General features: G+C 39.7%; 2 protein-coding genes across 6 annotated transcripts in view; one reads left to right on the top strand and one right to left on the bottom strand.

The window, feature by feature from the left end:
• The window catches only part of prkdc (protein kinase, DNA-activated, catalytic subunit), a 29,981-nt gene extending 14,973 nt beyond the window's left edge, over positions 1-15,008 (top strand). Inside the window, exons 46-86 of the mRNA XM_047024266.1 lie at positions 114-262; positions 511-645; positions 884-1,003; positions 1,199-1,342; positions 1,486-1,637; positions 1,810-1,941; positions 2,109-2,217; positions 2,581-2,708; positions 2,840-2,989; positions 3,232-3,405; positions 3,760-3,858; positions 4,189-4,399; positions 4,691-4,865; positions 5,065-5,268; positions 5,439-5,554; positions 5,646-5,777; positions 6,047-6,226; positions 6,438-6,646; positions 6,976-7,114; positions 7,245-7,433; positions 7,711-7,935; positions 8,259-8,367; positions 8,460-8,562; positions 8,677-8,827; positions 8,922-9,096; positions 9,272-9,465; positions 9,565-9,745; positions 9,933-10,093; positions 10,201-10,412; positions 10,685-10,772; positions 11,081-11,224; positions 11,520-11,727; positions 11,902-11,969; positions 12,050-12,270; positions 12,438-12,530; positions 12,668-12,751; positions 13,022-13,093; positions 13,183-13,384; positions 13,730-13,918; positions 14,191-14,330; positions 14,484-15,008. Coding sequence (XP_046880222.1) covers positions 114-262; positions 511-645; positions 884-1,003; positions 1,199-1,342; positions 1,486-1,637; positions 1,810-1,941; positions 2,109-2,217; positions 2,581-2,708; positions 2,840-2,989; positions 3,232-3,405; positions 3,760-3,858; positions 4,189-4,399; positions 4,691-4,865; positions 5,065-5,268; positions 5,439-5,554; positions 5,646-5,777; positions 6,047-6,226; positions 6,438-6,646; positions 6,976-7,114; positions 7,245-7,433; positions 7,711-7,935; positions 8,259-8,367; positions 8,460-8,562; positions 8,677-8,827; positions 8,922-9,096; positions 9,272-9,465; positions 9,565-9,745; positions 9,933-10,093; positions 10,201-10,412; positions 10,685-10,772; positions 11,081-11,224; positions 11,520-11,727; positions 11,902-11,969; positions 12,050-12,270; positions 12,438-12,530; positions 12,668-12,751; positions 13,022-13,093; positions 13,183-13,384; positions 13,730-13,918; positions 14,191-14,330; positions 14,484-14,688 — 6,272 coding nt within the window. The 3' untranslated portion in view covers positions 14,689-15,008. The remainder of the gene's footprint in view (positions 1-113; positions 263-510; positions 646-883; positions 1,004-1,198; positions 1,343-1,485; positions 1,638-1,809; positions 1,942-2,108; positions 2,218-2,580; positions 2,709-2,839; positions 2,990-3,231; positions 3,406-3,759; positions 3,859-4,188; positions 4,400-4,690; positions 4,866-5,064; positions 5,269-5,438; positions 5,555-5,645; positions 5,778-6,046; positions 6,227-6,437; positions 6,647-6,975; positions 7,115-7,244; positions 7,434-7,710; positions 7,936-8,258; positions 8,368-8,459; positions 8,563-8,676; positions 8,828-8,921; positions 9,097-9,271; positions 9,466-9,564; positions 9,746-9,932; positions 10,094-10,200; positions 10,413-10,684; positions 10,773-11,080; positions 11,225-11,519; positions 11,728-11,901; positions 11,970-12,049; positions 12,271-12,437; positions 12,531-12,667; positions 12,752-13,021; positions 13,094-13,182; positions 13,385-13,729; positions 13,919-14,190; positions 14,331-14,483) is intronic.
• Positions 15,009-15,138: 130 nt separating this feature from the next.
• On the bottom strand, positions 15,139-24,516 carry garem (GRB2 associated, regulator of MAPK1). 5 transcript variants are annotated; one of them, XM_047024304.1, is made up of 7 exons: positions 23,530-24,321; positions 22,133-22,273; positions 21,556-21,686; positions 21,168-21,219; positions 19,165-20,352; positions 18,920-19,068; positions 15,139-18,445 (listed from the first exon to the last, which is right to left on the bottom strand). In XM_047024304.1, exons 2-7 carry the CDS (start codon positions 22,136-22,138, stop codon positions 17,596-17,598), a joined length of 2,376 nt encoding a protein of 791 aa, XP_046880260.1. In that variant the 5' UTR covers positions 22,139-22,273; positions 23,530-24,321; the 3' UTR covers positions 15,139-17,595. The 5 variants fall into 5 exon arrangements, with proteins under 5 accessions (XP_046880260.1, XP_046880259.1, XP_046880258.1 ...); XM_047024303.1 differs by lacking the exons at positions 21,168-21,219; positions 23,530-24,321 and adding an exon at positions 24,375-24,516; XM_047024302.1 differs by lacking the exon at positions 21,168-21,219 and having other exon boundaries at positions 23,530-24,316.
• Between the last annotated feature and the right edge of the window lie 69 nt (positions 24,517-24,585).

Here is a 24,585-nt window from a genome sequence, read left to right as displayed (position 1 = left end):
CATTATTACCTTCCCTCAATTAGTTCAAGCCTCAGCAATTCTATTGTTCCCCTGCTCATGCCTGGTCAGTAGCACACTCTACTCTGCATTTTTGTACTTTGTGTTCAATCCAGAAGACCCAGTCTACCTATCCTCCCAGTCCTACATGGCTGACAGTAGCCTGAGTGAGGAGATGAGTCAGTTTGACTTCTCAACTGGAGTCCAGAGTTTCTCCTACAGTTCCCAGAGTGCTGTGGGGCAAAAGCGGACGAGTAGGAAAAGGGTAAGTAAGGCTGAAGTCCTCAACAACGTCTCGTTTCTCTTCTCAGTAACGTTGATTATGTAGAAATGGAGGGACCCCTTTGGACAATTTGCAGGACCTTCACACAGTTCAGTCTGTTGAACTTAAATGAACTGAAAATGTGTAGAACCTTTGATCATCTGAATCGATGGGATAAATACAGGAAGGTATTGACTGTGCAATTTCCCCTCATCAATCAAGTGGTCAAAAAAATGTCTGTCTATCTAAAGGAAGCAACGGAGAGAGTAGAAGATGTGGCTGTGGATCTGGAAATGGATGAGTTGAACCAGCATGAGTGCATGGCCACTATGACGGCCCTGCTGGGCCACATGCAGAGGAACAACATCACCCCCAAAGTAGAGCAGGTGAGTGTCACAGGGTGGAAGTGACATGTACTGAAACGATCAAATGGAAAGAACAGAATGAACAGGAGCATGATCATTTATGTTTTGTTAGTGACAGTGGTAACATTAAGTCAAACCATGGTATTGCAGAATGTTTACCATATATGATTTCTATTGAAACATGCAATGTGCAAAGCACAAAGGTTGTTGTTTTTTTTTCTCTGCACTAACGTCACATTATACATTTTTTGTTTGGTAGGGAAGTGTTCCCAGTGAACTCCCACCCTGGATGAAATTTCTGCATGGGAAGTTGGGGAACCCAGCAACACCACTTAACATTCAACTTTTCATTTCAAAGCTCATCATCAACGCGGAAGAGGTGAATGATCCTTCACTCTACACTTTGTCTATCCCTCCATCCAAGCATCATCCATGTTTCTATCCATACAGTGCTTCATCCATCCTTTGATGCATGAACTCCATCCTGTAGTCCATACATCATTGCTCACCAAACGTGTCAATCATGTTGAATAATCCTGCCTGAACCGTGTCTCTTTGCTCTTTATTTTTCTAGGTTTTTCGTCCATATGCCAGCTTTTGGTTGGGGCCACTATTACAACTTGTGGTGTCTGGAAATAATGGAGGTGAAGGTATTCACTTCATGGTGGTGGATATAGTGGTCACAATCCTCTCCTGGATCAGCGTAACCACTCCCAAGGTTCTTAAGCATTTTAACATCCGAAATCTACTTAAATCTACTGTCATGTTATATCACTTGGAATGGAGTTTGGGGTGTGATAAGAATGTAGAAAGATAAAATAAAAAAAGACTTATCATAGATTATGTTATTCCTTTTCCCAGGGTAACACAAGAAATGAAGTACTGGCCAATCGTTTACTTGAGTTCCTAATGAAAAACTGCTTCCACAACAAGAAGCCTGTCTTCAGGAACAACCTGGAGATCATTCGCATAGTGGTGGAATGCTGGAAAGACTGCTTGAATGTACCCTACAAGTAAGGACATTTGAGGCCAGGGGGTATGGCAATTACATTTGTGTATACGTAAACTAAGTATATTTGTTCACTATTGACCTTATGAATAAAACATTGGAGGGAAACCAGCCACTTTAAAATACCACTTTACTAGAAAGGTACAATTTTATACATGATATATTTTGTGTTCCAGCATTATTTATGAGCGCTTCCGTGGTATGGACCCAAACAGTAAGGACAACTCTGTAGGGCTTCAGCTCCTGGGGATCTTTCTTGCCAACAGCCTCCCTGCTTATGATCCAACATGTGGAATAGAGTATGACAGGTAAACAGTTGTGCGTCTCACTTGGTTAAAATTGAAATGACAATATATTTAGCTTTGATAAAGGTTTTGATCATTGTACTTTTTGCACTGAGGACTTTGAAGACTGAAATAATTTGTGTGGGGTAGTTGGATGTTTAAAGTTGGACATTGTTGACATGTATTTTCAGGTACATCCAGTCTCTTAGCAACAATATTTCCTTCACGAGGTATAAGGAAATTTATTGTGCTTCTGCTGAGATTATCGGCCTAACACTGAAGAACCTGACTGAAAGGGATGTAAGTGAAGTTTAAATTATGATCATGTCCTTTGAGTAAATGCTGTTACACATAAGGAACACTTTGAGATAGATACAATACAGAAAAAAAAAAACACAATTATGAGTAAATAATAGAATAAGTTGATGGTATAGATTTGTCTTGTAGGGAAAGTTTTCCTTTTTCTTAATACTTTATTTTGAACATGTAATTCAACCTACTGGGGAAACTCAAAATAGTAAAAAAATGTAACTGTAATAATTAAATGTAACATTTTAGTTCAACTGATTCTTAAACAGCTGGGGATTTTAGACTCATCATTCAGGTAACATTAGAGGTTTGTAAACTTCTATTTACACAGTCCCTTCATAATTTTTCTTTTAGCTCCCTCATGAATCATTGCTGGAGCTCACTGCTAGCAAGTTAGATGATCTGAAGAGAAAAAAGATGGAGGACAAATTCATTATTTGCTTGAGCAAAGTCTCAAAGCACTTTCCTCCATTCATTGACCGGTAGGAGTTTACATTTGTTTTAATTCCTTTCCTATCTTATTACATCATTTACCATACTATACTAGGAAATCTTGATGCTGAGGAGTATACTACTTACATGTTTGTATGTGATTGTGTTTTTGTATCACCAGGTTTGTAAACTCAGTGTTTTTCCTGCTGCCGAAGCTTCATGGTGCTTTGAAGACTCACTGTCTGGAGTGCATATCAAGCCGAGCAGAGGTCATCCCTGACATCTACTGTCATCTGAAGACCAAGGGCTTCACTCAGATCATGGAACAAAGGTATCTTTCACTCGGTAACGAGGGTTAGCCAACACTTTACCAGTTGTGCTGTAATTTTGTCCTATATTGTGACCCCTCCATAGCTGTTCCTTACAGGGATTTTGCATCACCAATGGCTGAAAAATCTTTAGGACATTTCGCCCTCTGTGTTCCACCCTCCCAATAATAGTAAAAGAGGAGCTGTCAATTATAGCTGGAATGGTGAAAACAACTAATGTGGTTGGAAACCTTTTTTCTTCCAGGGATGAGGCTAGGCAGAGAGTGTGTCTAGACATCTTGCACAAGATCCTGGCCCTGCTGAAGCCACAAGAGCTTCAGGAGTTCCTGGGAGGAGTCACCTCTTTTATCTCCCATCCCTCCCCTGCCTGCCGAGAGAGAATGTACGATATCTTCATGTGGATCCAGGATAACTACAGGTTGGGCTCCATCATTCATCCACTCTCAGCCTTATGAAAAACATGAAGAAAAAAAAAAAGATATATTTGTAAACGACTTTGCTTTACATTTCCTTAGCGTTGGTGTGAGTGTCTCTAGCTTTAGTCTTGTCTCCTGGTGCCTTTGAGTGCTCAGGGACGGAGGGGTTAGCAGTTGTAAATGATAATGCAGGAAATAAATATCCGATCCAATATCCGATTAGTCCGTTTATCAGCAGCACTGGTGATGAAGATATTACTGCAATAAGATGTTAAGGAAGATAACAATTTCTCTGGACGATATTACTAAAAATATAAATTGTGGCTCGAAATAAGTTTTGGACAATGTGTTTGCAGTGATGCAGAGAGTATGTCTGACAGCACCTCAGTAGAGGTGCTTAACACCGCAAAGGAAATCCTCCTTCAGGGACTTGTTGATGAAAATCAAGGCCTTCAGTAAGTATTGACATCTAACAGTCTTAGCATTTCAAAATGAATTATAATCATAATTTAACCATACCTAGAAGTTGGTTCAATTTCTAAACTCAAAATGTGTCAGTGCTGACAGTTTTGAAAATTGTATCTACTGTATGTATCACAATCAGGAATACATTATTACATCAAGAATGTGTGGGTAGTGTAATAATGTCATTTGTATTACCTTTACCAGACACATATTTTTGAAATATAGCATTGTAATGAAATCTTAACGGAAACAGAAATGTCCAATGAACAGCCGTTTGCCCCAAACTGTCTACAGACTGTATGTACCCAAACTGTCTACAGATTGTATGTGCGCAATTTCTGGTGTCATGAGAAGCGTCTGCCCACTGTCACCCTGGAGCGCATGCTGGTGCTGCTCGAGTCCCTGTACTCCAGCCGCATCGAGCGCTGCTTCTTAAGCCTGGCAACCAACTTGATGCTCGAGATGACCAGTCAGAGTCCAGACTTCACACGCAACATGTTTGAGTACCCCTTGTCCGAATGCAAATTTCAGGTAAGTATATAAATATCATATAAACCCGTTTCAGTCAGATGCTGTACCAAGTAGATTGTTACCATCAAAACACAACACTACTGCAAATACCATATGGCAAGTTTATCAAGGGCTTTCATAGAAGCAACGCATTTTAATGATTTGTGTGAGCAAGATGACTGCTGTGCTACTGAGCACCTCTTCCTCCAGTCCTTGTGCAATAACTACAATACCATTTTAAATAGAACTGAACAGTGTGTAACTGTTCTCTCTCTGAACCGCTTTTCTCCCAATCTTTTTGTATTTTATCAGGACTACGTGATCGATTCCAACTGGCGGTTCAGGAGCACTGTAATGACCCCTATGTTTGTGGATACCCAAGCTACCCAGGGCCAGGAGAGCTTGGGGTCTCAGCAGGGGGGCACACTGGGTGGCCAGCTCAGAGCCACACAGGCCTCCCTGGAGTTCAGTCAAACTCAGACTTCAGGTACAGCAACGCTCTAGCTATGAACTCTTATTTAGTTATGAAGATACGACACATAGGGTTAGGGGTTTGTGATGCATCCGATCAGGAATGCACCGGAATGAAAAGTGCTTGGCCAAAATCGAACATAATCAAACACTTGGCTGAAAGTCGCTATTGTTTCTTTGCTTTTGTTTTGTGGTGTGTTTATTGGGAATTTTAGGTCGTCGAACAGCATTTAACTGGTTGACGGGCAGCAGTGTGGACACTTTAGGAGAGTACACACAGTCGTCTGACACATCATCCTCTTTGCTGGGATTTGGAAAGAAGACTGAAAGACATTCAGCAGCTTGGAGGCAAACTGGCGAAGGCTTCGGCACCAAGCACCTCGGCGCGCCCTCAGACGAGGGCAACAGTCGCAGTAAAGGCCAGTCACTTTTCTTGTCAGTTGGAATTAGTTGCTATGGAGATTTCACATGAACTACTGCTTCTTAAGAACATCCTTCCCCAGCGTGAAGTTTCTATACCGAGTTGCGCCTGGGACTTTTAACCGATCTCTTACAGAATTGACCGTATTTGTAATTTTTTCCCCAACAGCTGAGAGTGAGCGACGTGCTGACATACTGAGACTAAGGCGCAGGTTCCTCAAGGACCAGGAAAAAGTCGGTTTACAATTTGCAAGGAAAGAAATCCGTCTACAGAAGCAAAAGCAGGTATTAATTTTGTTGTGCTGCACCTCTGAGATCCAAAACTATGTAAAGTAAAATTTGTTAAAAAAATGTCTGTTTTCACACCTGTGTGTAGGAAAGCATGGCTGAAGAGAGGTTAAAAAGGGAGTCCCAGGTGACTCTGTATCGCAGCTACAGAGTTGGAGACTTGCCGGATATCCAGATCCAGCATAGCAGCCTCATTGCCCCACTTCAAGCTTTGGCTCAGGTTAGTCTGCCTGTTTGTATCTACAATTAATCCATTACTTTTGCACTAAGTTTTTAAATTACAGTACAGTCTTACTCAATAGGGAATTAAGTATATTTTGTCCTCAAATCTACACACAGAACCTCACGATGATTAAGTAAAAACTGTCTTTTTTATGTATGGAGATTTACTTAAAATAAATACCACCAATACCCTCCGGCAGGTGCAGATTCACCATCTAACAGAATATTACCTTGTCTGAGTTCATCTTCTTTCACATGTTTCCTTAGAGAGATCCCACTCTTGCCAAACAATTGTTCAGTTCTCTGTTTGCTGGTGTCCTGCGGGAGATGGAAGACCACAGATCTACTGCTGAGAAGAAGAGGATCTATGAAAAGCTCCAGACAGATCTGAACAAGTTCCTGAGCAAGAGCATAGGCTTCTTTCCCCCTTTTGTTGCATGTGTTCAGGTTTGCCTCAACTAATTTTCATTTAAAGTATTTACAGACTTTATGGATAAGGGTATTAGTCAGTGGTAGAGCATTTGCCTGCAGATCAAAAGGTTCAAGGTTCAAATTTCCCCCTTGATGTTGTGATAGATAAAAGCTTCTGCTAAGTGAATACAAAATTATTAATATTTGTATCACACCCCTCAAGTTGAAACATCACGTTTGTTTTCAGGATATGTGCTACCAACACACCGAGTTGCTTCACATTAATCCTGCAGTCATCAGCTTCAGCTGCATTGCCAGCCTCCAGCAGCCATCAGGCATCTTGCTTCTGGAGAAAGGCTTGCTGCAGGGCTGCAGCTCCCAGGAGCCCCCTACCAAGCGGCCACGCGGACACAAACAGATCCCCCCTGACACTGAAAAGTGGATCCATCTTGCAAAGTACTAAATAATCAGAAGGATTTTATTCGCCATGAATGTTTGCACAAACAAGGAATTTACTTTGGCAGGGAGGTGCATACATTAAACATATAGGAATATTGAAACTTAAATATGTGGACTAACTATACAAAAGGAGCAAAGTCTAGCTAATACTAAGGGGGGTCTCGCTAATACTAAGGGGAATAAAAAATAAAATATAAGTAGCCCTAATTTACAATCTAACCTAAAAATACAGATAGTGCAAACGATACAATAGGAACATTAAATAATCTGATTGGTTGATTGTAATCACCTAAGGATATCAATAAATATACTATGTTTTTCCCCAGGCTCTATAGGTCTTTGGGGGACTATGATGTTGTAAGGGGTATCTTTGGTGGAAAAATTGGAACAAAGCCCATCACTTCCACAGCTGTGCAGGCAGAAGCAAGGAGTGACTATGCGGAGGCAGTGACACTTTACAATGAGGTAGGGTATTGACTAGAATGATCAATCCCTTGCATATTCTAAATGACTTGAAAAATACACAACATCGGGTATGTATACTTCCCCACATGTGGTTCTTTTCAGTGTAATATTTTGTCACCCAATATGGCAGGCTCTCAACACTGAGGATTGGGATGGTGCTGATCCCACTGACTCGGAAAAAGACTTCTGGGAGACTGCTGCTCTGGAAGCCTACAACCACCTGGGAGAGTGGAAGTCTCTGCATTACTGCTCCACCGTCAACATCGATGAGAACTCCCCAGTTAACCTGGAGAATATGTGGAATGACTCCTTCTTTCAGGTACTCTGCGCTATACTGCCTCATCACTTTTTTGTTTTACTTATTGATGTTAATTTACTTTTTGTTGAGGTGTTGTGAAATTGGGCTTGTTTATCATCAAGTTTAGATGAAGTCCATGCTTCAGAGTGCAGTAGAGGCCACAAAATCTAGTTGTATCAAAGTGCTGGAAAATGCTATTGTTGTGCACCAAAGTACAAGTAAAGAATATACTGTTAACCAGGTAAATGGGAACTGCAAAAATGACATATATTTCATAAGATACGTGTGCGTTTGACAGGAAACATACTTGAAATACATGATGCGCAGCATGCTGAAACAACTCCAGTTAGGGGAGAGGAACCAGGATCTCCTCAGTTTTGTGGACAACAGCATGAAGGTGCAAGAGCGCAAGAACCTCCTGGAGAGTCAGTACAGCCAGGAGCTCAGTCTACTATACATCCTGCAGGAGGACTATGACCGGGCCAAGTATTATGCCAATAACTGTATGCAGATCTTCATGCAGGTCAGTGCGTGAGCAATGGAAACAATGCTAATATCTTTCTTTTTTTCTCTATCTTGTTTTTATATATTATATATCTTTTTTTATATTTATCTTGTTCCTGTCAGATTGTGCACCTATAGTGACTTTATCATCTGTCCAAATGCACTGGTCTTATAGAAATTATCTGTGATTTTATTTAACTACATACTGGATTAGGCCTGGTTGCTTATTGGCATATTGTTATTCATCTAGTGTTGTTAAAGGAACTGTATGTTTTTTCACTGTTACCCAATCATTTAAATTGTACATGTTGGTGAAGCATATACATTTTCTGTCTCATGAAGGATTACTCCAGTGTTGATACTCTTTTGAACCAAAGTCGGCTGACCATTCTTCAGTCGGTTCAAGCCCTGATTGAGGTCCAGGATTTCCTTCAGTTCATCACTGGAGACGGTGAGTGGTCTTTTATTCTCAGTTTGACGAACTTTAGCCATTTCAAGGCACGACATGGAATGATGAATGACATATTTTTACATATCTCTCAGTTTCAATAAACTCCCTGAAGAACCTCATCAAGTTATGGACTGACCGATATCCGGATGTCAAAATGGATCCAATCAAAGTATGGGATGATGTCATAACATCTCGGTAAGTTATAGAAACGTATTGTTGGGTTCTATTTCTATTTAATGGGCATGAGGTGGGGAAGTACATTAAGGGAATTAGTACATTATTGACTTAAAATGACGTTGTTTGTTGCAGGTGTTTCTTCTTGGATAAGATATGCGAGAAACTAAATGGCACAGAGAGAATGGAAGTGGATGAGCCAACAGGAGACGATAACCTCAACCAACTGGTGCAGGACTGCAAGTTCACCATGAAGATTTGCATGGCTGACAGTGCATGGAAACAGGTGAAAAATCCAAAAGAAAAAATATTGTGATGATAAATGCTGAATGTAGAACCACTTGGTCTTAACTGAAACTATTGATTGGTTGTTTTTACAGAGTAACTTCCCTGTGGCCACCAAGCTGCTGAAGGAGCTCCACAGGGAAGCAAAGACGCAGAGAAGCTGGCTCATGCGTTGGGTCCACAGCTTCACTCGTTTCAGCCACAAACGTAGCCTGTCCCAGGGCCCACTGGAACAGATTAGCACCACACTCAAGACTATTCCACTACTAGGTAAGCAGAACTCTTCTTACTGCCTTCCCTGGCCAAATGTTCATCTCACTTAAGTGTCTAGTCTGGCTACATACTGCATTATCTTGTTTCTGTAGAGATTACAGAGTTTTTCCCAAATTTACACCATCATGGTTATACCATCAAGTCATTGTTTTCCATTATCATCTTCCTGTAGATGACCTAAAGGCAGATTTTCAAGCTGCTTCACCCAAAGTGTTAAGAGACCAAATTGTGCTGCTGGGAACCTCCTACCACATCCTGGCCTCTGCTGTAAGCAAGAGCTCATCTGTCCTGGAAACTATCGACAGAGAGAAACTAGAACGACTTACGCAACTTGCTGGGTCCCCCGAAATCACCAACCATCCCAAGGTATTGTAATAAAAACTTATGAACTTAATGTTACTTACGTCCTAATTATAATCAAATAACAGTAATTTACTTAAAGACTGGTCTTGTTTAACCTTGCAGATAGTTGTGGGATTGGAGCAGTCTGCGTTGAAGTGGTTCTGTGAAGCCGTGAAGGTGGCAGACCAGGAGCTGCAGTCGTACTCTCAGGACTGTGTGGACACAGATGGCATCGCAGGAGCATACATGGCTTTGTCCAACTTCTGTGACAAACAACTGCGTAAAGAGGAACAAAGCGATAAAAGTGAGTGTTTCTGAACATCATGTTATTTATTTCTAGCAGTCCACTTATAAGTACTCATATTGTATTATTATAGTTCTGATATTGTGATAGAAATACTGGAGATCAGTAAAAAACAAAAAACATTTGCAATAAAAGTTGAGTTATCAGCGAGACTTGCTAAAGTTATCCAAACGTTTTTGTGTTGCAGTAAGTGAATTTCCTGAGCTGCTGTCCTTGCCTGTGCACGTGGTTGAAAGTGGACTCAAAGCCCTAAAGATGAACTCTGAGGAGGCTCGTCTCAAATTCCCTCGTCTCCTGCAGATCATTGAGCTCTATCCAACAGAAACACTGGACCTTATGGCCAAAGAGGTTTGTGAAACAGAAACTAGAGATTCTTAGATCTTTCTCTTGGACAAAGCTGATTAACGATCAAACACAAATATAAGGAGGTTACTTTACTGTTCATTTGTTTGTAGATGGTGGATGTACCTTGCTGGCAGCTGATTGGCTGGATCAGTCAGATGTTGGCCCTCTTGGACAAACCAGAGGCTGTGGCGGTGCAGAGCGTCATTGTTCAGATCGCAGAGTGCTTCCCTCAAGCGCTCATTTACGCCTACATAATCAGCAGTGAGAGCTATGTGTTTGAGGAATCTGTTACTGGACACAAGCACCGGGAGTTTGTCGACAGGTAGTCCCTTTCCATGGACAGCTCTGAAAAGAGCAATCCAACCATTCACATTTGTTATAATTACCACACCTATGTTTAAAGTTCCTACCCTATGATTGTTTGGGTCCAGTCTCAACTGTTTCCAATAACATTTGATAAGTACTTGAGTTTAGTGTAGCATTAGAGACATTTATATTATCATTTATATTATTACTAGGCATATTATGGATATTGACTGTATTTCTTTGTGTGATTGTAAAAACTGTTTGGAATGGTGTTCGTCTGTTGGCCAGGATCAAATCTGTATTGGATGATGGAGGAGCAGTGCAGAACTTTGTTGATGCCCTGCAACAGTTGACCAACCCTGAAATGCTTTTTAAGGTACAACTTAATATTTTTTTACTTGAGCTTTCCGTAACTGTCTAGTGTTATTAATATAACTGAAAGTAATCACATTACCACAGCTTTTATTGTAAAAAAAAAATATATATATATTTTTAAGTTAATTGACAAAAAATAAAGGTAGGTTATGATGCTTCAGTCGTAGTAACCATAGATAGATACTGGTGACAGTTTAGCAATACCTGCAGTGATTGTTTTTGGTCATGGTTATGGCGGGAAAAAAAATCCAAAGTTTTCTAAGGTAATAGTAGTTGTTTAAAAGGTGGTTTGTTTTTGGACTGGAATAGGATTGGTGGGATGGTGTGAAAAACGAGTTGGAGAAACCGAGCTTTGATCAGAGGATGATGAAGAGGCTGTATGATGAACAGCATTCTGCTCTTGGAGATCAGAAGGCACAAGGAGTTGGAGCATTCCGCAGGAAGTTCATTCAGGTTAGCAACCTCAGTACTTGCTCAGTACCAATGACCATATCATATTCAATATGTAAAATAGGATAAGTATTCATCTTTACGAAACCTTAATATTTTTAAGGGTTTGGAAGGATTATTCTACTACATTCAGGGCACATTCATTCAGCATAAATTGATCTTATTTTTTCAAATAAAAGTACTCTGATAACATATACATTTTACATATGTTAAACCAAGATACCAAAGAAGCATTCTTTTGTAACACTTGCTGTACTTGACATTACTTATTTTTTGTGTTTATTTATACACACTATAGAAATTTGCCAAAGAAGTTGAGAAACTGTTTGGACCTGGTGGCTCCACACTGTGGAAAAAGAGGAAAGAAAAGAACTTCCTGATTGAGGTGGATAAGCTTGTAGACTCCATGCGTGGATTTCAAAAGGAGCCAGGAAACCTGAAGGAATACTCACCCTGGTTGAGTAACTTCAAACCGGACGCACTCCGTAATGATCTGGAAGTCCCAGGTCAGTCCTACATTCAAACCCTTTCTAGTTTCAGTATGTAGTGACAGGTGTCCTTAACCTCATCACAATCTGTCATATATACCTTTCATGAAACCAAACTAAACTAAAGAAAATGTCTTATTTTTGACGCTGTACTTTTTGTTTTATTGCAATCATTTTCTTTTTGTGCTACAGGACAATATGATGGCAGATCCAAACCATTACCAGAATACCATGCTAAAATTACAGGATTTGATGAGAGGGTGTGTGTTTCTCATCTTCCTAATGAGATTCTTTACATTTTGTTGTTGGACAGTTTTATATAAAAAATATTTTCCTCAAGGTGAAGGTCATGTGCTCTATTCGCCGACCCAAACGTGTTGTCATGCGTGGGGATGATGAGCGCGAGCACCCTTTCCTTGTGAAGGGTGGAGAAGACCTTCGTCAGGACCAGCGCATCGAACAGCTATTCATAGTGATGAACATCCTTCTCAGCCAGGACACAGTCTGTGCCCAAAAACACCTGCAACTTCGTACCTATCAGGTGGTTCCTATAACTACCAGGTACTATTGATGTAATAATGGTTTTATGATTTTGGTGATTATGCATACATTGAAATCTCCCTGGGTAATGGGGAAAAATAAGATGAATGTGCTGCATAAAGTTGAGTTGCAATTGAGAAGGTACCTGAGTGGTTTGATTAATTGGATATATGCATGTACACTTACAGAATTGGTCTGATTGAGTGGATGGAGAATACCTGTACACTGAAAGACTTCTTATTCAACACAAGGACAGAAGAAGAGCAGAAGGCAACAATGAGGTACATCAATATAACTGTGAGGCTTTTCACTAACAACATCACATACGATATATTTTGCGGAAATCTTCAGTTAAGAAGACAACATTTTGGGTGTTTACATTTTGTCTGTGCCTATTCTGAATATGATTTTATTTTAGACCCAATGAGGAATACGATAAATGGATCAGCAAAGTTTCACCATCAAGTGTGCAGGGCATTCGGAGATATGCAGAGGTTTACAAGTAAGTACATTTGTGATGGAAAAAATACAATCCTGTAAGTGTAGTACATTACATTAACATTTAGTCATTTAGCAGACGCTCTTATCCAGAGCGACTTACAGTAAGTACAGGGACATTCCCCCCGAGGCAAGTAAGGTGAAGTGCCTTGCCCAAGGACACAATGTCATTGGGAATCGATCTGGCAACCTTCAGATTACTAGTCCGATTCCCTAATCGCTCAGCCATCTGACTCCCTGTAGATCCCTATGCTGACCTCCTGATCTTTTGTAGGAAGGCCAGCCGGAGCGACACTGTCAACAACTTCATGAAGATAGAACAGCTTGTCCCAGCAGATCTTCTAAAGTAAGTTGAGAAGTCACTCCTCACCAGATCCAGATGAGAGGTTGGCCACTGTAGACCACACTTACATCTGGTCTGGTGATTTCTTTCAGGAGAGCGTTTCTGAAGATGAGCCGTACCCCAGAGGCTTTCCTGTCTCTGCGCTCTCACTTTTCTACCTCCCATGCCCTTCTGTGTGTCAGCCACTGGGTCCTGGGCATCGGGGACCGGCATCTCTCCAACTTCATGATCAATATGGAGACGGGAGGCATGATAGGCATTGACTTTGGTCATGCTTTTGGGTCAGCCACACAGGTAGGTTTACTTTTGTCTTTCTCTGTCACTTGGGATCCAGAGACAACATTCTGGTTTCAGCACATTCCTGGATTTTTCCATTCTTATCTCATTGCTATTTTACTCCTTAATCCAGACACCCAGACAATGTTTGATAGTAATGGGATACTGAGTTCATTGACCATGAGTGTACGAGTTTGATAGAGATCAGTTTGGTGTGTTGCTATATTATTATGAATATGATAACTTACTAATTTGCGTGACCAAGGAAGTCATAAAACAATTAGGTCACCTGTCCAAATGTGCTGATAAGGGAAATTTACAGTGGTACAAAGCCATTCATTTTATTTGATTCTTTTTCCACAGTTCCTTCCAGTGCCAGAGCTCATGCCTTTCCGCCTGACAAGGCAGTTTGTGAATCTAATGCAGCCCATGAAGGAGTCAGGGCTGATCCAGAGCGTCATGGTGAACACTGTACGAGCTTACAGGAATGACCCAGACTTGCTACTCAATACCATGGACATCTTTGTCAAAGAACCTTCTTTGGACTGGAAGGTAGAGTTCTAACCAAACCTAAAAATGCATGCATCGTTAGTTATAAAGGAATTTAGCAGATTCAAATTTGCACATCCTCATTTGCCAAGAAAATTTGAGCCGTAGTCTTTTGTGACATTGGTTTCCATTTTACTTCTGTTTGTGTGGTTGGTTTCACCCACAGTAGTTGTTGGAAGGTGGTTGTGTTGAACTTGTTAGGTGGGTAGGGAAACAGGCTCTGAGTATAACATAAACAACTATGCATAGTGATGAAGATATTCTATAACCCCCAGAACTTTGAAATGAAGCAACTGAAAAAGGGAGGCACCTGGACAGAAAGTGTGGACACAAAGGAAATCCACTGGTACCCTTTACAGAAGGTGAACTTTATGAGGAGAAAACTTGAAGGAGCAAATCCTGCCACTATAACCAGGTAAATCTTCCATAACAATGCATGGGAATTTGCAACTGTAAATTCAAATAAGAATATTCTTTATGACCCTTATGCTTTATTGTCTTAATACAAACCCATCTACAGTGCAAGTTTGATGAAATCAATCTAAGTTACGGTCTTTGTGTGTCCTAGTGAGGAGTTGAAGTTGGGCTTTGAGAAGGACCCTGCCTTTAAACATATGCTGTCTGTGGCTTTGGGAAGTGAAGAGCATAATGTACGTGCCAGGCTTGAACCTGAGAGCCTGTCAGTGGAGAGACAGGTGGATTGTTTGTTGGACCAAGCCATGGATCGCAACATCCTGGGAAGGGTTTGGACGGGTTGGGAGCCATGGATCTGAGCCACACTGGCTATGTGTTAGAATTAAACTGAGAAGTTGTCTGTCTGTACCAGGATTTAACACTTTAATGTCCTCCGAGGAATACAGCCTTATAATCTGATGTTGTTTTGTCAAATTAGTGTCTATGGTGAAAAGCTAAAACATTTTTCAAAAAGGACCATTGGTTTCAATCGGTTGTAGAAATTCAGTTTTCTCCTCTTGTTAATACAAGTCTTATAACCTCCTTGTGTTAAGGTAAGGAATTATAATAAAATGACAAAATAAAGAGCTTTTGTAGAGTAAGTCTGCCTTTAAGTTTTTCAATTACCTTAGGGTTGTGACCCCTAATGTATAACATCAACTTGCTGCAATTCACAGGTTTGACTGCAATCTTTAAATCAAAGAGTGATTTATAATTAGAAAGCAAACAAAACATTGACATTCGTCCATTTTTATTTGTCATATACTTTAAAACCAAACAACTGAAACAAAAGGGTTGTTCATGAAAGGGTCTGTATTCCACAACAGAAGTTTCACCCATGCCTTATTCTATCCTTAGTAGAACCCAACCAGTTACTATCATCTGTGTACTTTTCCATATTATGTAGGTCTAGATTGTAATCAAAAAGCTTGACTTTTCACTAGTCCTTCAAATTAAGTTGACAGATTTCGATAAAAGTATATTTTGTGGTCACATACTTAAGTTCCTACGGGTGAGTAAAGCACAAGGTGGCATTTGCTAAATTGTGACTACAAGGTTTAATCCAAGGGCATATTTAATTTCATACAATTTAGTGGAAATGTAATTGTGGAAAAAAGGGGCAGCTGATAATCCAATATCAGTTTCACAAAAGCATTTGTACCCGTGTTGAGGTGAATTAATTTAAATCAGTAATGCAATCAATACAACATGGTTAGTTTTGATGTAGATCATTGTTAGATAGACAATCTTGAGTTTTATTTTTCACATTTAAGTCTGAGCAAGGACTTCAGTAACCAAGCACCAAATTAATCAAGGAAAACAGATACATCAGTGATTGTTTAGAAAACCTTTGATGCACTTGGTTATTCTTTTTTTCTTCACTTAATTTTTGCATACACTTTAGTTTATGAATTACATTTTCTTAGTTGCATTTTAGGCATTCTTTGCATAAGACTGTTTTATGATTGAAAGAAAAACTTGACCAATCATCAGGTGGCAATACTTCTGAGACATCAATTTAACTATAACAATCTTTAACTTTAAAGGCAATCCGACTAAAGGAGTATTTTCTTAATACACTACTGTACATTTTTTTCACTGTGTATCAAGTTGCATATTAATATCAGTCCACCAACCTTATTTGTATAAAAGTTTCTTGTGGAAAAATAAAACTTAACAGAAAATTATGATCAGTAGGTTAAGGCAGACAAAAGGCTTGTTTCTTGCATCACAGACAATCTTTACATTGACCTAGAGCCAAACTCAGTGGTTTCACAGACAAGGATCAAGACTACTAGAGTAAACAGCTTGTTCTTTTTATAGCTATTAATATGACATTCCTAAAACTGGTCTTCATCATAAATTTGACAAACGTGTGACTATTACGTCTGAATTTACTACTTACCCAGCAACACAACAACTGGTCAGTAATCCAATTGAGGAATTTGTTTAACCAAACAGGATTGGGATGACAGGATTAGGCCCAAATGTAATCCCTGTCTGGGAAACCACATTAAAATCTAAATAGACCATTTAGAAAACAATGGCATTTTTACGTTTCTCACAATGACAAGTTAATTAGTAACTAATATTTACCCACAGGGTAATGTTTAGGACATTCTTTGTATATGGGAGAAAAGTAGATCTCATTCACAAAGATTTATTTTACATTTTTACTGAGGTCAAAAGAAGCTTCATTTTCTATGAACATGAGTGTTTATGTGGATTAAACGTGGCTTGTGGTTTCTAATAATAAATAATTGTGTCCCATTCTTAAAGTCACAATTAAATCAAAATAACTCTGAATATGATTCCTACTTTAAAAAGAGTCAATGGCAATTGTGAAACAAGTACTTGACATTTGATACCAGTGCTTGCTGCAATGGCCTGCCAATAAACTGTAGTGTACTGTATATATTAGAATCTTGTGCGATTTTCAACATCAAATATGTAACTTCAAAGTAGTTTTCAACTACGTACTATTGCCACTCTTCTTCACAGGATCTGATCACCAGATCCATGTGTATCCTTGGCAGTCCAGCCAAGACATTTGTAACAGGTGCAGCAGAATGTTTTGTTCATATTTAAATAGTATTTTTTTCTTTCATTTGTATAATAATTCTGCTTTATAGAGTTAAAGACTAAGATTGTATAAATGTAAATAATAAAACTTGGATATAGATAATCGCTATAATGTATATTATTTACATTTATGACCATCTTGCCTTTTTTTGTGGAATTTGGAAGTAGAAAGGTTGTCAAAAGTACCATTTTTCTCAAACCAGGAAAAACACATGGAAAGAGTTGTCACAGATGTGTACTAAGGCAGCAGTTATGGTCCCTAAGCTGCATTTCACTTCAGAGGTTAGGCTGCTTTATCTCTCAGAAGAGCCACTGCTTTCTGTTTACTCAGATTTACATAATAATAACAGTCATAAATGCCCTGTTCTTCCATAATGTTTGTCAATATTTAAGTCCCATTATATTTGTGTGTACCTGACATTTATTTACAGGGTATTGCAAATAGTGAGCCAGACTTTGTCATATTGCAGTCCGAAAGGTATGCAATTCCTTGCACAAAATCCCATTGCATTGTTTTAATGTATGTATCTAGTGTTGAAAATATGGTGCCAAACCTAAAGGGCTCTCCAAGTCATCAATTGATATTCCAATATCAATATTTAGCACTTGCATTACAGGAAATTAGGCTTTTTCTTGAGAGAGAACTATATCTTCGGTCTCCAACCATTGATAAACTGCATAAGTTTCTTCACTTGAAGTTTGCTTAGCTTAAAGTCCTCAGACAAAATCTCCTCAGTGAGCTGCAGGAGTAGACTGCCATCAATCTTTTCTTTGGCAAACAAAGACACAATGTCATCAGGTAGGCCAATGAATCTTAAACACTTGGACACTTCTTCAATAGAGAGACCAGACAGGTTGAGGGGAGGTTGCCAATATTCACTTGAGGCAGTGAGAGGATTGTGGGCAGAGAAGGGAAACAAGCTCTCTGTTGTAGAGTCTTCGTGTTGGGCACTGAAGTGACACTGAACAGTTTCCTTTATTGTACCTTGGTCTGCCATAGCCACTAAATCTGTACCTTTGCTTCCCTCATTTGATTTCAGTGTTCTTGGTGGTAAGACTGGACATGACAGGCTTTGTTTTGAATTCAATTCTTCTACTGACTTGTCTCTGTACATTTCTAGGTTGAAACTGGAGGATTTAGTGCAAAACTCACTCATATAGCTCTTGCATGACCTGAAGTTCTCTGCAGTTTGATTTGTGTGCTCCCTCCCATCAAAGTCATAAAGGCTGGAAGTGCAGGTTTTAGGAGTACCAGGGGGTCTTTTCCGAGGATAGCTGTAGTAACTTCGACAATGGATGGGTAAAAACTCTTCTGTGACTTCAGAATCCCCTCCGCAGACAGAGTTGGGCCAGGAAAGCCTGGAAGATATCAGTGGTGTGCTTACAGGAGACACCGTGTGGCTTTCCAGATTTGGACTGGCCTTAACCCAGTCACAGGGGTAACACACACTGCTTCGCTCTTCTTGCTCGCTGACTTCAGCCTCATCGCCTCCACTGAAGGTTTCAAAATAGAAGGCAGAATTATTATCATTAAATGTGTAAACTTGTGGGGGGTTTTCTCAGTCAACAAACTGACCCCCTCCTGTATTGATACATGCAGCATTTTTGTTTGAATTCGTGTTGGTAAGAGAGCCACTGGCATTATTAAAATGATCCCTTTTAATTCAATTTTAGAACAAATAATTAAAATTTAAGTGTGTGAAAATCTATAGAAACCTTTTCTGGCAAAATAATTTTGCTCTGATATAATTACTAAATGTGACTATGCATATTTAAAACACAAAGCAAATATATAGTTAACAATTGCAATAAGCTTAATTGCTCATGGAATACTGTATATTTAGTTTTGTTGTGATGTTATACAGTCTCAAAGTTTTTTCTTTGGCCGCATTCTCTTTCAGTAATTATGATCAACAGGCTACATGATCATTATTTTTAGTCCCCTGGCCCTGTTCTAGCTTCACTTACATGCTGTGGAGTCCTGATGAATAATAGGAGAGAGTAGGGCTTGGAGAGCGGACTTCTTGAAGTTTTGGAACCAGGAGTGCTGTAGACATTTGTTTGGAGGTGCGTGGGGGAATGGGAGGGGCATTCAGAAGACGGCATTCTTCCTTCACCTGAAAGAAACACGTTTGATAAATAAACGTAAGCCATTGTCCTTCCCATTATAATTGAAATCAATAATTGTGCAATAATTATGCATTTCTACTTACAGCTTCAGACTTTGGTGGGACTGGGGGTGGCGGAACACAGACTTCAGGGCTGAACATTGAGCCAACATGACTAGCTGGGAGTGCAAGGACTGCGGTGGCACTGGGTGCATTATTGATGCTGTTCATGCCGTCACTCAAACAGTGCCGGGGGCCTTGTGCTCTCATGTGATCTAACCACAGCTCCTCATATGGAACATCGGAACGCAGCAGGCCAGACTGACCCACGTTCTCCCACAACTCTGGGAAGAGATGTTCCGTGTCAGCCGTGTCCACTGGCGCGGCATCGGTGGGTAAAAGCGCCCAGTCTCCAGTAAGTGTCATGCAGCCCTGTAGGTTGACCTCGCTGTTACCATGTAGGTTGTTGCCATAAACGCACACTGACAATCTATGAAAGGACTGGGTCAGCTCCTCCCTGGCATACGTTAGAGAGCTAGGCACATGCATGTGAGCAGGGCACCCATTGCTGCTGCTGCTGCCATTCCCACTGCCACTACTACCACTGCTCTTCTTGGGACTCTTTCCTTCTTCGTTCCAATCAATTCGCACATCCCGCACAGCACGGGAATAGTCATCAATGTCAAACTGTTCCTGACAGAATGTGAACCAGCGATGCACCATAGTTTCCAACCACAATTCACTCTGGAGCAGACCCTCTGGGATGATCAGCTTAGGCATGGACATATGAAGGGGAAAGTGGATGGGAATGATCTTGTTGCTACGCAGAACGCAGCAAACAACAACAGTCTTGGTCTGAATGTTGACAAATTTGTAGCGATGCCCTTCACGGATGAGATGAAGATCGTGCTGGTTGCGAGGTGGACTGTTGGGCACTATCACATTCACTGGCAAACGGGTCTTCTCGACAATGTTGCGGATAGTGTGTTCTCCCTCCTGCATCTGGAGCTCCAGCGGACTGCAAGTGCTGAATCTACCTTTGCACTGAAAGGGTAGGCTGATACTCTCATTGGTGCGGTGATTCATGCAAATCAAGCACGGCATCTTACCTCTGCCTATTTTACTTATGGAGTTGAGCTTTCCAATCTTCTTGAAGATGGTATTAAGTCTGGATTTTTCTTTCGATGTCTTGGCATAGAGGATTTCAGCCTGGCCCATTAGGGTCAGTTCATCCCCAGTGCTTAATCTAATGTTGTACACCTCAGTGTCTTCATTGCTTTCCCCTGAAGCCATCTGTAAAATAACAATTTACTTCATGTTCAAATCAACATTTATATGTATAGCCCTTATTTTTAATTTTTTATATACAAGTAATGTCATTAGAGGGCTTCACATATGCCCACAGAACTGCCCCTAATCTAACTTAAACCCTCACAGAAGACGAGGAAAAACTCCCATGTAAATGGATTGAGGAAGAAATTGAAGAAACCGTGAGAAGAGTATTTCAGTGAGGGATCACCTCCTCCAGAGACAGCATGTAACTTGTAAAATTGTTTAAAATGGAAAACAAACTCTTGAAGTGTTCCATTAACATTTGTCATTGCTAAATGTATGGCTTTTTCAGCTATTAAAAACATAAATGTGACTTTGTAAAAGTATTCTGACTCCTTCAGTTTTTCCACATTTTATGTTATTGATTACATTTATAATGGATTACAATCTATTTTTTTGCCATTAATGTACTCACAATACCCCAAAGTTTTAGGACTTATTAAGAGAAGTGACTAGCACTGAACTCAGTGGCCAAGATGCCAAGCCCTACATCTGGCAAAAACCAGGCTTGCTCACCTGGATAATACCACCACTATGACAAAGTATGGTGGCAACATCATGCTATGGGGATGCTTCTCATAGGCAGGGACTGGGAGACTGGTCTCCATTAAGGGAACGATGAACCAAGCCCAAATAGAGAGGTTGTTCAAGAAAACCTGCTCTGGGCAAAGAGTCACTTTTAAGCATTAGAACGACCGGAAGCACACAGCGCTTTATTCTCTGAATGTTTTTGAATGGCCCAGCCAAAGCAAAGACTTGAAAAGAAAATGTGTGACCTGAAGATCAATTCTTCGAAGCTCCCCATCCAATCTGACAGCTTTAGAGGATCTGCAAGGAAGAATAGGAGAAACTGCCCTAATCCAGGTATGTAGGACTGATAAAGGCGTACCCTAATAGACTTGAAGCTGTAATTGCTGCCAGAGATGCTTCGACAAAGTCCGGAATAAAGGGTTTTACTACTAATGAAAAGTGGATTTATTTTATGAATTTTATGAAACATTTAAATATGTCTTTTTATGCTGTACTGTTTGTAGATTGATGGCAAACAACTACAGTATACTACATTTTGAAGTCTATAACACAAATGTGGAAAGGTGTGAATACTGGAGACTTTCCTACAATGTTGCACATGTAAATTGGGAATGGGAACACATAAAGACTGACCTTAACATTAAATGTGATTTCCTCCATGACATACACCCTTTCAGGAAATGCTTTGGCAACTTCTTCCACACTACTGAAGTACTGCACCGGTTCCTTAACATCTCTGTCTTGCTCCAGCAACTTAAATTGACCTGAAGCACATGACAGGCAAATTGCTGTGGTTAGGTCTGTATTCACAACTATCCATGTATTTTACTAATCTTAAATCAATTTAATAATCATTCGTCATTATTAATTTTTTGGGATTTGTTCCTAAATGTTTTGGCCATTACACAGCAACAAGCTTGTAAATTAACAAGACGTTCGGTTCGTTCGGTTCCAGTATAGGGGTGGGGGGAAAAATCGATTCACATTGAAAATCGGGATTCAGTCTTCTAGCGATTCACAATTTAACATTTTTATTATTATTAATGTAAGCATATATTGAATCAAAATTTCATAAGGGCAAGTTTTATATATATGGAAATAACATATATGTTATTTACATGTACGCTCACAGTTCCACTTGTTGTGGTAGACAGTGTCTGCCAACATTTCAGCAAAAACCATTTAAATAAACCAACCGTGTGGTCCTCACCTTCATAATGCACTGGGATCTCAATTTTGGGACCTATGACATAATGGCCCTCTTCTAAACTGTGTGCGGTGATGGTTGTCCATTGTCGACAGGAATGAATTAGGAGGTAGTCATTGTCTCTCAGGCCTTCAACCAACTCACCTATAGATAGAAAATACAACTTAATTGCCTTCTAATGTTGCTACCAACACCATCGAAAGCAACTTAGTCTACAATAATGGAGCTCAACTGACAGCAATTCTCATCAAACTTCTTCTACAGGCAATACACAAATACTGTTGAACAATCTCTGAAAATAAGTAAGTAAACAAATTATTCATGCATTTCTCTACGTGCATACATGCATATTTTTAACCAAGTTCCTAAAAAGGCAAGAACAACAACAGAAACCCTCTGACTAGGAATGCTTGGGAAATTAAAATGATTCTCCAAGCAGCCTTGAACATTTCAGAATCAGAAATCAGAATCAGAAATGTCATCATCATTTGTAATCATTTGATTACAATCATTTGTAATCAGAATGCTCTCTTTGACGCAAGCCAATGTTGAAGTAAAATATCAGTAATTATTTTTAATGTCAAGCCACAGCCTTTCCCACCAACCTAATAACATGAATAAGTCAGGTGAACAGTTGAGTCTGAACTGGTCCCCATGTCCCCATGTCCCCCCCCCCCCCCCCCCCCCCCCCCTTAACCATGTACACGCTTTGAGAGGTGGATTCAACCTTTCTCATACACAGCTGGGCTTGTAAACATCAAATGTGGGTTATGGATATCACAATCATGACTTCATCTCTGCATTTAAAGTCCCTAAAGAGCCTACTGCGATTTATACTCAAAACGCCAATGATTGGCATGGGTAGTTGGTACAAATAATGGGGTTGGAAGGTTATTAAGACTAAATACTTTCTATTATGTAACTTCTCAAAATGAGTGTTTTTCTTTTTAATCACAGTTTCGACTAGACAAGACTGAGAAAAGTAGGGACAAAACATGATTAATGTCTTAACACTCGATTTGCAAGTTAGGTGACCAGTCAGTTAGCTGGAGATAGCTAGCATTAGCAGCTATGTTTGTTAATGTTAGGCCCAGCTGCTATCTAGCTACTGAAGACCAACAGTGTTGGCTTGTTTTTACAGCCTCAAGCTAGACGTGAGTCATGATGTCAATCATTTCGTTATAACAAGTTAACTATCGGAGTGCTCGCACTTCCCCTTCCCCCCTAAATATGGCTGATGTTAAATGAGCGATTAGTTAGAGCTAGCTAGTTAACTACCGTCATTACACTCACAACACTGGACAAATAGTTGTTTTAGCTCCAGTTCTGTAGCTAATGCTAGATAGCCAGCAGGTTTCTGTAAAGATCATATGGAAATCTGATTAAAATAGTTTACTTACCGCTGTCCAATTTCACAATTTGCGGCAGTCTATATACACTGACTAGTCTATCTAGTGGTAAAGAAGTCGTGCTCCATGTTACATCTTTTAAATTGTTGAACAACATTGATCCAAGGTCCATGTTGTAAAAATACCCGTTAGCACTAGCTAGCTGTCTACCGATACAACAACGCAGAAAGTATTGTGATATCCTGTGGCTGAATACTTTAGCTAGCCTTTCTTGATTGTATTCATGTTGTCTCCTAGCTGGTTAAATTAAGGGTCTATTCAATATTTCTTCCTGACCAGCTACCCTGAATTCACTGTTGTTATTTTTCAAGCTAGCTAGGTAGCTAGCCAGCTGTATGGAAAGGTAACTAGCTAACTTGAGCAGAGCAAAGCCAGTCTAATTAAGGATTCCTATTTCCGGCCATTTCTTTAATGATTATTATTACTCGAGTTATACTCAAAATAAAGATCACAAGAGGTAGTGTATTCTTGGTTAGTTCTCTCTGAAAAGTACACTGCTTACTTATGTCACATAAGTATCACATAATCACTTAGACAAATAACCTAATGATGAAACTGCCATATTATTATGAATATGTAGTAAAAAATCATGTAAAAGTACAGGGAATGTAAAGAATGTAAAGAAATGTTTACATTGGTTTGCACCTTGTGTTTACAGTCTATGAGCCCAGCTTTGTATAAACAACATGTTTTATGCTCACTTGAACTTTGTTTTAACCTTTAATGTACATGTAGAATTGTTATGGGGGTTTAGATTTTTACCATAGAAATTAGGTCAAAAAAATTCAGAAGGAATTTGAATAAAAATACTGCAATGTTAAGAGGTGTTTACTCACACATCTTTGGACCTTCAAGTAGTGTGGCTAAAACTTCAGGTATACTGAGGGAACACATTATCCATAGCAATGCAATCTTAAAGAAACAGACATTTACAAACCAAACATGCTGCACATATTAAAACACAACTTGAAGCCTACTTCAACATACACCTATCAGTGTAAAGACAGTTTTTTTGTAACCTTTTTCGGTTACAAAAAAGCTACTCTA

This window comes from Hypomesus transpacificus, chromosome 8, assembly GCF_021917145.1.
Source record: "Hypomesus transpacificus isolate Combined female chromosome 8, fHypTra1, whole genome shotgun sequence".
Lineage (NCBI taxonomy): Eukaryota > Metazoa > Chordata > Actinopteri > Osmeriformes > Osmeridae > Hypomesus > Hypomesus transpacificus.
Note: the sequence above shows the minus strand (reverse complement) of the source record. Positions and strands in the feature narration are given on the sequence as shown.

Coding starts and splice junctions, on each gene's coding strand:
- garem (XM_047024302.1), bottom strand. CDS start 23,650: ATGGACCTTGGATCAATGTTGTTCAACAATTTAAAAGATGTAACATGG. Junction 22,274..23,529: donor AATTGTGAAATTGGACAGCG/GTAAGTAAACTA, acceptor TTCTATCTATAG/GTGAGTTGGTTGAAGGCCTG. Junction 18,446..18,919: donor TCATCAGGACTCCACAGCAT/GTAAGTGAAGCT, acceptor TGAAACCTTCAG/TGGAGGCGATGAGGCTGAAG.